Raw genomic sequence first — 14,080 nt, 5'->3', positions numbered from 1 at the left:
TCACTTTGAGGGATGGTCAAGAGTTTATTATTTTGATTGTGTTGTGTGGTGGTGATGTTATGTTGTGGGAATTGTCTTTAATGAATATTACCCAAAAATAGACAAACTCTGGTCGAAATGATTGGGCACAGAAATATTTCTATGCAAGAAAAAGAAGTGAAAAACCAAACAAAAATAAATCCGAAAAAAAAAAAACCCATTAACTATAAAAAATTGGGCAGGACTACAAATCTGTAAAATCGATTTGAACCGCAAAATGATTAAAAATCGTTTAAAAAAAAAAAAAGAACTAAACCAGAAAAAAAAACAAAAAAAAACCAAAAAAAAAAAAACCAAAACACCAAAAGCCACACTACTTTTTTTTACAATTCCTATGGAAGGTTTTTTTTTTTTTTTTTTTTGATTATTTTTTTTTCTTCTGGTATTAAAACAATTTAATTTGCAAAAATTGCATGGATTTATTTTTGTTTTTGTGATGTTTTGATTTATTTTGATTACAAAAAGAATCAGCCTCACCCGTTTGACAAAAAAAAAAAATTGGAAAAAACAAAAATAAACAAACAATTCTGAACAAATTTAAAAAAATCTGTTTTCAACCGCACACAAATACTTACTATTAAATTTCAAATCCCATTTTTTTAAAGTTATTCATCAGTTTACTATTTGTCACAGTTAGTCATTATTATTTTAGTTGGATTATTTTATTTATTTATATATGTAGGTAATCAAATAAAGTTTTATGATTTTAAGTTTTTAAAGTTTAAAAATAGACTTTTGTAGATTGATATTCATATTCTATTCAGATTTCATTTCATAACACCAATTCAATTACAAATCATGATATCAAACTAAAATCAAAGCAACTGGAAGCAACCTATCAATCATTTCTTTATTATAAACATTAAAAAAAGAAAAGAAAAGAAAAAAAATCAATCACAAACTTAATATAAATATATGTAATATATAATCAATCTAAAAACATTTATATTTGGGACATACAATATTGTAATAGAATAGTTTGTTGAGGCTCGAGAGTGAGACATGTCGGACTTGACTTCTCGTCACCAAACCACAACAATATCATAAACAAAAAACAAGCACCACACCAATTTAAAAACAAAAAAAGTAAAAAAAAAAAACAAAACAAAACAACAGCCCAAAACACAGTTTTATACCACAGTTCCAATTTAATTTATCTCTGATCACAAATTTGTAATAATCAATAATAGATTTTAAGTCATATTTGCCAATCAACAAAAACAAATCATTCACTCTCTCGATCGATCCAATCATAATAATAGTAATAGTAACAAAAAAAAAAAGTAAGGGCTGCTTTGTCACTAAAACACTGCCAATCAACACCTTACCACTCGACTACCACCAACCTATCAACCAACCAACCACAGGGAAGCCTTTTAGTTTAGCACTTCAACACCAACCACTATAATCACCACAACCCACCTCTTACAAAAGGAAACTTGTTAATTACACTTTACTTTCTTTTCAAATTCCAAATATTACTATGCTCATCACCGATCAAATAGAATTATCCACTCTGCTATTAATACATTTTTTCAAATCTTTTTATTCCTTGATAATTTTTACCGCTATATCATATTAGTTGTTGGACCAACATTGTGTTATTGACGTTTTCTATTTTGGAAAGAGTTGATTGTTGTGTTTCTTTTATATTTTTATCGAAAGCAAACCACCTCATAGTTTCTCAATATTAATTCACAATCAATCAATCAAAACAAATAATACAATCTTGTTTAAATTTAATTTTGATTTTGTTCTTTATGTTTTTAGAGATTTTCTTGCCTACATTTACGTGAATTCGAAATTAATATAATTGTTAACAATAGTTGGTTCAGATTGAATAGCAACCTTATTTTATTTAAACATTATTACTATTAATTAACTAGTTAAAAAGATAAAGGTAACACAACCAAACACATTACTTTGAATCAAATTGATTTCTTTCTTTGTTTTCATTTTAAAATATATTTATTATATCCAATGGTTTATATATGAGTGGAAACAAACAAAGATACACCTATAACAACACACACACACACACACATGGAGAGAGAAACACAGATATAATATAACTTCAACCACTCCCACAACTTCATCTCATCAATCACACCACCACTACCACCACCCGCTCCTTATTTTTAATTATCATTCACAGTTATTATTGTATGATTTTTTTTTTTTTGTTATTTTAATGGTGGTAGATTGGATATAGAGTTGGTAACTAATTTAAGAACAATAACCATTCATTTTGTTTTTGTTTTTAAATATAAATATTTTTTTTTAAAACAACGACAGCAATAACAACAACTAGAACAACAATAATAATAGTAAGCATAAGCAATCAAATTTGAATAGTATACCTTTTCATCATTTGCTTAGATAGAACTCGAAGTCAATCATAAACCTACCACTAAATCACCATTACCTCTACTATAACAATCCAATCTCATCACTTTGCTCTCTTTCTCCTCTCTATCCTCTCTCCCTCTTATATTATATATATATATATATATCTACCAAATTAAATAATTTCCTATTAGTTAAATAATCAAACTAGGCATTACAAATTCAATTGAAAATAAATTTATATACTAATCAATTAAATTAAAATTACAAATTATTAAAATAATAATAATAATATAGAAGGTTGAAAAGAATAACAAAGTCAAAAAGTAATTAATCAAGTTGTTACTAAACAATCAAAGCCAAGCAATATTGCTCTTAAACAGGGAATCCAGTCAAAAGGAAGAAAGAAAATATTAGTAGTATTTTTCATATAGAAAATATAAAGAAGAAACATGGCAACACCAACACCAACACCAAATGGAATTGCACAACGTTACAAAGAGCAAAAGGTTGTTTCACGCGCAATCGAGAAGCAACTAAAGTCTGAGAAGCGTGTATTGGCAACCGAATTGAAGCTTTTGTTGCTTGGAACCGGTGACTCTGGAAAGAGTACCATCGTCAAACAAATGAAGATCTTGCACATGAAGGGATACTCCCAAGAGGATCGTCTCAACCATCGATCACTCATCAACCGTAACATCCTTGAGATTTTCAACTCTCTCATCGATGGTTGTTCAATTTTAAATTTACAGATCGCTCCAAAATATGAAGCAATATGTGATAAAGTAAGTTTTTTTTTTATTATTTCATCAATTTCCAAAACTAAACTAAACCAAACCAAATTAAATCAAATTAAAAATAGATTTCAGATATGTATTTAGGTAGAAAGTATCAACATTTGGATAAACAAATTTGGGAGGATTTGGAAGCGTTGAGCAAAGATGAAGCCATCAAAACAGCATTGATAAGCAGTGGATCGAAATTCCAAATTCATTCATCAGCCGAATACTTTTTGGCTTCCATCGGAAAATTTTCTGGTAACTTTTATAATTATTATGGATTGATTTTGTTATTGAAATATTAATATTAAAATCATTTAATTGAATAATATTACCTAATATAACTATTTCAGATTCAAACTATATACCAACTGATCAAGATATTTTGTGGACACGTGTATCTACAACTTCGATTACAGAAACCAGATTCAGTGTTAAAGGAATTAATTTTAGAATGATAGATGTCGGTGGACAACGTGGCCACCGTGACAAGTGGATTCACTACTTTGAGGATGTCACTGCCATTCTCTTTGTGGTGTCACTCAGCGAGTACGATCAAGTGTTGGAAGAGGATTCCACTGCCAATCGTATGACCGAATCAATTAAAGTATTCAACGACACCATCAACTTGAAGTGGTTCTCCGAAGTACCCATCATTCTTTTCCTCAACAAACGCGATCTCTTCAGTGAGAAAATCAAACGTACCAACCTAAATGTCTGTTTCAGCGATTACCAAGGTCCATCGACCTACGAAGACGGACTCAATTTCATTAGAAAGAAACTGTTAGCTTGTAATAAATCAAAGAGTAAGAATATGATTTCAAATTATAGAATTCTCAACAACAAACATCTAACATAATTTACTCCTTCCTCCAAAACACAACAGGCATATATACTCATGTAACTGCGGCAACTGATACATCAAATATTAGTGCTGTTTTCGACGCTGTAAAAGATATCCTAACACGACAAACAATGGAAGATGGTGGAATCTAAACAAATTATAATATATACCTTTTTTTTTTTAGAATTAAAAAAAAATTCAAATTTATTTATAGAAATATTTGTGTTTTGTTTTATTTGTGCGAATGAGAACAAGATTATATTTATAGTTACCCACAAACTTTTCTAAAGTGAGAAAAAAATGGGAAAGTAAAACTTGATCATTTGAGTCAACTAATTGATGAAAAAACAAATGTAAAGGAATACATATAATAATCACCATAATAAAATATACAATGAAAATACTATTCAATTATCAATAGCCATCATTTGTTTCTTCTTACAAGATCTCACACTGCAACAAAATATTATAATATGTTTCAAAATTAAGAGAAGAAAGAGCGCCAAGATAAAAATAGTACTTTGAGATCTGTATTTTTTGTATATATACATTTTCAAATCTTATTTAATAAAACATGTATACAACTTTAGTTATAAAAAAAATGTTATTACTTCCTACAGCTTTAACTTTAAACTTCAACTCTTCACCAAGATATGATTAATGGTACTTCAAACATTGAACTTTATTGTTGTGCGGTATTCAATTAAAGAGGTTGACCACAAAATGTAACAGTTTAGTATTAATACAAAACCATTTTAATTAATAACCGAGAAGTTCAACAATCAATAAAAATAAAAAAGGAGGCAAAGGGAAAATTTCGAAGTTCTAAATTTTTTTGAAATTTTCATTTTTTTTAATTTTGTTTTTTTTTTTTTTTCAATTTTTTTTTTGAATCTTGCCTCTGAGTGGTCGCTGGATTGTACACTTGAAATCAGTCGTCTTTCAGGCATTTCCTCTTTACTTTATTGTCGATTTACAAGATATCAATCCTCCTTTGTACTTGGAACAGGTACGATATACCCTATCTCTTTTTAAAACATCGAGTAGGCTATCATTCCTGCACCCATTTACATCCCCTTTTACGTCAAAGGGATATAGTTATTATGGCTGCTGTGAATGAGAATCTATCCACGATGTTTTGTTATTTTGACAAACATCAATACTAACAACAATCTTCTTATTCTTTAGATTATAACAAAATGGTCAGAATCAGTGTTTTAAACGATTGCTTAAACTCCATCCTCAATGCCGAGAGACAAGGTAGACGTCAAGTCCTCGTCAGACCATCATCCAAGGTCATCATCAAGTTCTTGACTGTCATGATGAAGAAGAAGTACATTGGTGAATTCGAAATCATCGATGACCATCGTTCCGGTAAGATCGTCATTGACTTGATCGGTCGTATCAACAAGTGTGCCGTCATCTCACCACGTTTCGACGTTACCCTCGACGAGTTGGAGAAGTGGACTTCCTATTTGCTCCCATCCCGTCAATTCGGTCACATCGTACTCACTACCTCCCTCGGTATCATGGATCACGAAGAGGCCAAGAAGCTCCACACTGGTGGTAAATTGTTGGGTTACTTCTATTAAAACAACAACTTTAATTTATTGATATTTCTTGATTTCAATAAAACCGAATCGATAAATCAAAAAAAAAAACATTAAAACTTATTTATTTGTACAAATTTATCTATATTTATAACAAAATTAGTTGTCTTTTTTTTAAAAAAAAAAAAAAAAAGTTTTACTTTTTAAGAATTAAGTGTGCTTATATTGGGTGGTGTGAAGTGTAGAATCAGTCAGTGATTTATTTATTGATTGATTGATTGACTGATCATTCACACATATGCATGTTTTTGTTTTCATTTCATTTATAAATGAAGATAAAGATAGATTCTATATTTAAGAAAAGAATTGAAGATGGATTCGAATTTAATGTATTATTAGTTGGTGAGATATTCAAATCGACAAGAAATCATCTGTTGTTTGGATGTGTAGATGGTCGTATTATTGTATATCAAAATTGTTTTGTAAATAGTGGTGGTAGCAGCAGTGGTAACAACAATAATAACAATAACAATAACAGTAATATTGAAGAGGTATTAGAGAGTAAAGGATCATCTATACAATCATTACACTTGGCTGATACCACCAAGTTTGGAGGTATCGATATAGTTAGTGGTGATAGTCATGGTAACATAGTTGTGTTCTCCAATCATCAGATCATCTATCATGAATCAGTTGGATCATCTGTTAGTTCTCTGACTACACATCATACAATTAGTAAGTAAAGTCATTGCTAATAACAATAATAAACATCAAATTCTTATTAATTAATAAACTTAGATGGTGACTTTAGTGTTGTCGTTGGTGATAGAAGTGGTGTTATAACATCTTTGAAACCACATCAACCTGTTCAATGGAATATAAAGTTACCTAGTGTAGTAGAGTTACAACGATTAGGATTCCAAAGAGAGTCAAACGATGATAATGATGGTGATGATGAAGATGATGATGATAAAGAGAATAATGGTGATAAAGAAATGAAAACTGTAGATACCAATAGTAATAGTAATAATAATAATAGTATGATAAATAATAGACAAACCTTACAAGCAAGTCAATGTATAAGGGATATAATATCACATAGATCACTGGATATTTATAATATAGAATGTAGTTATCTTGTGGTTAGCGATAACTTCTCGAGAATACACTTTATTGATAGAGGACATCGTATCTACACATTGGAAACACCTGCACCAATCAATACTGTAAGTATCTATCTTTATCATTAACAGTAGATCTACTATTCGTATCGTAACATATTCTGATAAATTACTTTGTATCTCTTTTAGATGTGTTCAGGTTATTTCGATAAATCAATCAAAGGAAAATCACAAATAGCATTGGGTTGTGAGAATGGTCATATTTACATTGTAGGCAACGATTTTAAGTTAAATCACTATTGTAATGTTGGATATCCAGTAACACATATTTATAGATACAACTTTGCAAATAATGAAGTAAATAACAACAACAACAATAATAATAGTAGTAATGGGAATGTTAGTAATGGAAATGGTAATGGTAATGGTAATGGTAGCGATGGAAATGAACAAATCAATGGTTCACATCATAGTGGTAGTGGTGACAGCAGTACTCTCGATAGTTTATTGGTTATAGGTCACTTTCATACTTTAAAGATATACCACGATAAATCTGTAAGTAATACAAAAAAGACTAGATAGATACCTAACAACTTAACACTAACATTAACACTTGATCAAACAAACAAAAAAAAAGATGGTAGGAGAGTATATGACAGATGACTGGATTCATACATTGTCGATTGGTGATATATTAAACAATGGTGACAACAGTATCATTGTAATAGGAAAACTAAATAATTCGATCGAGTATCTCAGACCTTCAGTAATGATTACTTAATAATAAAATCAATAAGCTAAACAAGTCATTCGTTTCATGACTAACCAACGAACTCCATTAATTAATTTATTCTTTCATTTATTTTTAATTAATACCCCAACAAGTTTGGAAATTAAACTTAACCAGGTTTATCATTCGTTCATTACATCTGAAAAACACCAATTTGTTTGAAAACAGGATCTTGCATTTAATCTGATTAATTGATCAAATTTGTGTTTTTATTTAAATTTTTTTTCATCCACAAACACTTTTTTTTTTTTTTTTTTTTTTTTTTTGACTTTGCTCACCGATCTCGATCCACAAAACTAAAATATCTTCCAATTCTTTTTTTACACCCACTTTAAATCAAAAATACTTTTATTTTTTTTCTTTGATTTATTTTTTCTTAAAACAAGATTAAAGGTGCAAGCATTTTTTTTAGTGTGTAACAGTAGTTTTATATGCATTGGGCAATTGACAAACCAACCAAGAAGGAATCAATAGTTATACGAGTTACTTTTTTTTTTTAAATACTAATTAATTAATAATAGATAGTTCGATAATAATAATAAAACAATATAGTCAAAAAATATTAAATTAAAATTCCAACTTCAAAAGTATATTTTAAATTAGTATTACTACCAGGCGATAAGATAAAATTATAAATACAACCTTAGTTAGCACACAAAAATAACAATAGTACGAAATTAAGAAAAATTTAAGGTTATATTAAGAATACAGTAACAAGTTTTCACAATTTAAACTTTCAGATTCACCAAAAAACAACAACACACAGTACGTACATCAAACAACACAAACAAAATAACCACTAAAAGTAATAATTACAGTTATACATCACTAATTCTCCTTTTTTGGTCGAACAAGAATTAAGAATTAAGAATTTAGTTTTTTTTTTTTTTTGTTTTTATTATATAATATTAATTCATATATACACACAATATTAAAAATAAACCATCACACGATCAATCAATCAATCAATATCAGAGTTAAACAAATCAATAGTTAGGATAGTTAGAATTATAAAGCAAATAAAGTAAGTAAGAAAGAATAGTAACAAATGTGATGACAGGAATCGTCACCAAAATTTTTTCAATGTCGATCATTTTCTGATCAGTGACGACCCACATCTAGAAATTTTTTTTTAAACCCACCAATCAGGACTCACTTCTGTTTTGATTTTGATTTTTTTTTTTTACAATGTTTGCATTCAAGCACAGAAAAGTGAAAGCTTCTTGTTCCTTTCCGATTGTTTTATCACCCAATCTTATATTTTATTCGACAACACACCAACATTAATTTATTAACACAACAAGTATATTAAATCATTGATTATCTACAGTAGTGTTGTGTTATAATTTCAAAGCAAACATTGAAAAAACTCAACACCTCCACACTTTTCACCTAAACAGGTTTTAAATCAACATTGACTTTATGTGTTTACACTTTTTTTTTTTTTTTTTTCACTTTAATACCAGACTCAAAGCGAATCACCTGTACGTTTAAAAAAACAAATCAAAAAAAAAGTTTGAATTTTTTCAAAATTTCATTGGGATAAAATCAGTGCCGACATTGTGAATGAATGGTCGTAGCTTTTTTTCAAAACACACAATTCAAATTTAAATTTAAACCCACACCACAATAATAATAATAATAACAAAAAATAATTAATTTGGGCTAACCTAAAAGGAGGTTTGTTTGGGTAATTAATGAATAGGCAACGACAAATTAACAAACAAACCCATCAAAAATCCAACTTTCACACTAAATTTAAAAAGTGACATCAAAGAAGCAGCAACAGCAACAACAACAATAACAATACTTTTCCATATCTAAAATAATCACTTTCTCCACTTCCATTTCTTTAAAAAGATTATTTTGTTTTCTTCAATTCTATAAATAAATATATATATTTAAATAATAATCTTATTTATATATTAAAAACAACATTTGAAGAATTAGGAGTAAAGTTACAAAAAGATAATCATAATGATTCTCAGAGTTGGCGAAAACAGATCATAACAGTCATAAACATCATTGTCATTCATCATAATCACATCTATTCACCATTTCCTTTTAAATTATCGTCACTGTATAAAACAAATTTAAAGTATTAATCAAACTAGCAACACAGAATTTGACAAAAAGCATCATCATAATCAACAACAACTTGCACCAAAGCAACAGAGTATTTGTAGAGGATAGCATTATTAATAGTATCATAAATATAGAAATATAATTATAAATATATTTAAAAGTGATATTTCTACCAACAACAACAATACCACACAGCAATACATCATATAAAAAAACAACACAAACCTATAAATCAAATCAAATCAATACCACAAACACAACATTTCTCATCTTACACACAGTGCGATATTACACACAAACACATAGAACACACAATTCAACAAATCAACCACACATAACACTGACTATATTAACATCAATAAAAAAAAACATCAACAACAACTACAACATTTAGAATTGTCCAGATCGACATGATCAACATCAAAGCTCATTGTTTTCTATGAGACAATTAAGTGTGTACTAAACGTCAAATATCAATATCAATATCAATATCAACCGACAACACATACTTTTCAATTACTCTATTTCCAAACAGGTCTATTACTACTACTCTAACAACATGTGTATATACATATTAATCATGCTCTAATCCTAATTAACCATTTTCTTGGTAGTAGTCTTCAATATCAATCAGAGTCAACAAGCATCAAACACAACAAACAAACGCACACACTCTAACTCCGCTACTCTACTTCACTTCCAATTCTAAATCATCGTTTTACAGTTCAACAACAGCATTGTTGTTATTTTCAAATCAATCATAACAACACTAATTTTAATACCAAAACAAAATAACATAGAAATACTTTGTTGTTACATAAATATATACATTTATATTTATAATTATATTTATACATTCAAAGTAGTATGAGATATAATATTTTATATTTTAACACAAACACATGTACACATTTTAGAATATAATATAAATAGATATATATTACATTTAATTATATATCTAATCGACCGATTAAACACAAAATAACTTACTTACTTACTATCCTAACTAACCTAACTCAAATTATAATTATAACAACACAACACAAAACAGAAATAACAATAACAACTGCACCAATTATAACTTTAATAATTCTATCTAGTTTTTATATGTATATGTAAAAGTCAAAAATAAGACAAAACAATCATATGATGGTTTTTAGCTCTGCCATTTTATAACCACAAACAAACAAACAAACAAACAAACAAACAAACAAACAAACAAACAAACAAACAAACAAACAAATTCAATCATATTATTAATCATTCACACTCTTAATTTATATAATTCACATTCATTAGCAAATAACAATTGTTCTACCATTGATCATTTTCACTTTTCCACTTATCTACTACTAAATCTCCTTAATTAAATTGGAATCAAATTTCCTCCCTTCTTTCTTCATCACTTTTATATATTTTTCTTTCCATTATCATCATTATCAACATCATCTGACATATTAATATTAATTTTCTGATTGATCTTTCATTAAATTTATATAATTTAGGATAGTCAAGAGTGAGAGATAGACAGAGATAGAAAGAGTGAGAATAGATAGATAACAAAACAAAACAAATCAAAAACAAAACAACAATTTTATTTATTTATTTATTTATTTTAAGATATTCATTTTATTTATTTTATTTATTTTTATATACTATTTATTTAATTTTAAATATATATTAATTAATTTTATACATTTCCACAACTACACAAATTTGAAACAAAAAAAGATATTATTTCCAGTTATAAATTATTATTTATTTATTTATTTATTTTAACAATTATATAGTAATATATATATTAGTAATAATAATAATAATTTAGATCCATTTTACAATTAATAAAAAATGGATTCATTTTTAACATTTGGTCTTTGTGAAAAGGCTTTGGAATTCCAAGTGGAATGTGAATTTCCAAATCAAACAACAAAACAATATCAATTTCATTCTAGACATACAGTGGATAAAATAAAGGTAAGTAATTTATTACAACATTGAATAATTATTCTATTTCATTTTGTTTTTAACAAATTTTATATTTTTAGAGTTCAATATTATCAGATGCACCAGAATTAAATAAACAAGAATATACATTGGCGATCGATAATGAACAGCTCTCTGTAGATTTCATTAGATTTATTGTATCAAACCCAAAGATTACAGAGACATTAGAGAAAGGTCCAATTGTAAAGATTCAATTAATTCCAAAATCAAATTATACTTCATCATCATCATTTAGTTCACAAAGAGAGAAAATGTAAGAAAAAAAAAGATTATTATCATTAATCGTTCCATTTCCAACATTCTAATAATTTTTTTTATTATAGAAGTTTAGGTGAGAATAAAATGTCAGAGTTAAAAATGACATTGGAGAAATCACCTGTTGTTTCAAGACTGGCAGGTGGCGGAAGACCTATGGTGGTTGGTGGTGCACCTATGATCCCTGATAACAACCATCTGAGAGTTCTGAAAAAGACAAGAGAGGAAAATCTGAAAAGAGAGGAGCAGCGCGAGAAAGAAAAGGAGAAGGAAAACGAAAAGGAGCAACAGAAAGAACAGAAAGAAAAGGAAAAGGAACAGAAACAACAGCAGAAAGAGCAACAACAACAAATCAAGAAGGAAAAGAAAGTTGATCGTGCAGCATCGCCGACTCCACCAACACCAACTGTCACCGCTTCACCCGATGTCTCCACAAACAATCTACTGGAACACCTGAATAACAATAACACCAACGATCTACCACCTGCCACCACCGCCGAAAAATATGCAACACTCTCCTCGCTGAAACATCTGACACTGGGATCGGGTCAGCGTATTAAATCATTCATTTTCCACTCGCTCGACAAGCGCAAGTCATCGTTTGCCAAAGGACACAGCAGCAGCGACGACCTCAGCAGTGCATCCATAAATATTTCGGCAGCGAGCACTACCAACAGTCCTGCGACAACCAATCGTCCGAGAACTCAGGAATACTCGTCGCCCGTTGCCAACCAAGCGGAAACTGCCGACGAACAAGAGGTGGAGCTAATCAAGGATTACAGTTTGATTGACAATATCAAAGGATTCACAATTGAATCTTATAAGAAAGGTTTGGTTTACAACGATTTGATATTGGATACACTGATCACCAGCGAGAGTTGGTATGCCAACCACTTCCCAGTCGGTGAGCACTACAACTATGTTGGCGACGACGACAAGAGCGGACCATTCATCATTTCAATATGCAAAGAGAAAGAAAAAGAAAAAGAGAAAGAGGAAGGAAGTGGATCAAATAACAGTTCACCAAAGGAAGAGAAATCTTCATTTTTAAAACAAAATGTTGGATCTTTTAAAATTTTATTAAGAACCAAATCTGTAAGTATTTGTTTATTATTTATTCATTTCAATCAATATTAATTGCTTTGCTTTATTTATAACAGAGTGATATATTTACAACAGTTAATCCAAAAGGAAGTATTTTGTTTTCGTCAAATAAAATTCCAATCAAGGAAATAGTTCAGAGTGTTGCACCCGATTTACCAACAAAGAGTATCAAAATGATCAAGAGTCAGGACATCCAAAAAGATTTAAAGAACTTTGAAGAGAGACAAAGAGTCAAGAGTTTCAAGTTCGGTGTATTATATTGTGCTGCCAATCAGTCGGTTGAAGAGGAAATGTTTTCAAATGGTAAGATTAATTTAATATATTTATTTATTTATAATATTAACAAATTTCCTTTGCTTTTTTTTAATATTTAGAATTTGGTAGTGATGATTTTAATGAATTCCTATCGATCCTTGGAGAACGTATTCAATTACAAGGTTGGCAAAATTATAGAGGTGGTTTGGATGTAAAGAGTAACACAACAGGAACCGAGAGTATCTACGAGAAATATCAAGGTTTTGAAATTATGTTCCATGTTGCAACGATGTTACCGTACAGCCATCTCGACACACAACAAGTTGAAAAGAAACGTCACATAGGAAACGATATTGTTGTAATTATATTTAAAGAAGGTGATAAGCCATTTAATCCAAATATTATTCAATCAGATTTTAATCGTAAGTTGCAAATTTTAATGACTACTTCTTTCAAAGATTGAAATTCAAACGAAGCTAATCAATTTGATTATTACTTATTATTAGATGTATTTATTGTTGTTTCAGTTGATAAGTCAAATATGTCTCGTGGTGGTGCCAAGAGATATAAGCTATCGGTGGTATATAAGGATGGTGTGGGTTCAAGTAAACCAAGCCTTGAGTATCCATGTTCCTTTGAAGCCAACCAAGATTTTAAAAATTATTTATTATGTAAATGTATGTATCATTAAAATTTTTATTAAACTATAGATAGATAAACTAACGAATCAATTCTTATAACATAGTGATTAATTCCGAGTGTGCATCTTATGAAGCTCCAAGTTTCAAAATTAAAATACAAAGAACAAGAATTGCACTTTTGAAAGATATGTTAAACACCTACAGTAACGATTAGAATCAAATTTGTTCAGTTGTAATAAAAATATATTATAATTTGTAGAATCTTAT

The 14,080-nt window shown here is 29.0% G+C and overlaps 3 protein-coding genes across 3 annotated transcripts; all 3 read left to right on the top strand.

Moving 5' to 3' along the window:
• Positions 1–2,837: 2,837 nt before the first annotated feature.
• gpaG (guanine nucleotide-binding protein subunit alpha) lies at positions 2,838–4,160 on the top strand (the record flags this gene model as incomplete). The annotated part of the gene is made up of 4 exons (XM_020581306.1): positions 2,838–3,170; positions 3,248–3,422; positions 3,518–3,970; positions 4,051–4,160. The coding sequence occupies 4 exons, from the start codon at positions 2,838–2,840 to the stop codon at positions 4,158–4,160; spliced, it is 1,071 nt and encodes a 356-aa protein (XP_020428093.1).
• A 1,047-nt stretch (positions 4,161–5,207) lies between these two features.
• Positions 5,208–7,261, top strand: PPL_10534 (uS8 family ribosomal protein; the record flags this gene model as incomplete). The annotated part of the gene is made up of 4 exons (XM_020581305.1): positions 5,208–5,574; positions 5,958–6,293; positions 6,357–6,784; positions 6,869–7,261. The coding sequence occupies 4 exons, from the start codon at positions 5,208–5,210 to the stop codon at positions 7,259–7,261; spliced, it is 1,524 nt and encodes a 507-aa protein (XP_020428092.1).
• A 4,141-nt stretch (positions 7,262–11,402) lies between these two features.
• PPL_10533 (GTPase-activating protein) lies at positions 11,403–14,027 on the top strand (the record flags this gene model as incomplete). The annotated part of the gene is made up of 8 exons (XM_020581304.1): positions 11,403–11,528; positions 11,600–11,811; positions 11,882–12,366; positions 12,475–12,908; positions 12,974–13,220; positions 13,292–13,594; positions 13,679–13,849; positions 13,918–14,027. The coding sequence occupies 8 exons, from the start codon at positions 11,403–11,405 to the stop codon at positions 14,025–14,027; spliced, it is 2,088 nt and encodes a 695-aa protein (XP_020428091.1).
• Between the last annotated feature and the right edge of the window lie 53 nt (positions 14,028–14,080).

This window comes from Heterostelium album, assembly GCF_000004825.1.
Source record: "Heterostelium album PN500 unplaced genomic scaffold PPL_scaffold14, whole genome shotgun sequence".
NCBI classification, from domain to species: Eukaryota; Evosea; class Eumycetozoa; order Acytosteliales; family Acytosteliaceae; genus Heterostelium; species Heterostelium album.
Note: the sequence above shows the minus strand (reverse complement) of the source record. Positions and strands in the feature narration are given on the sequence as shown.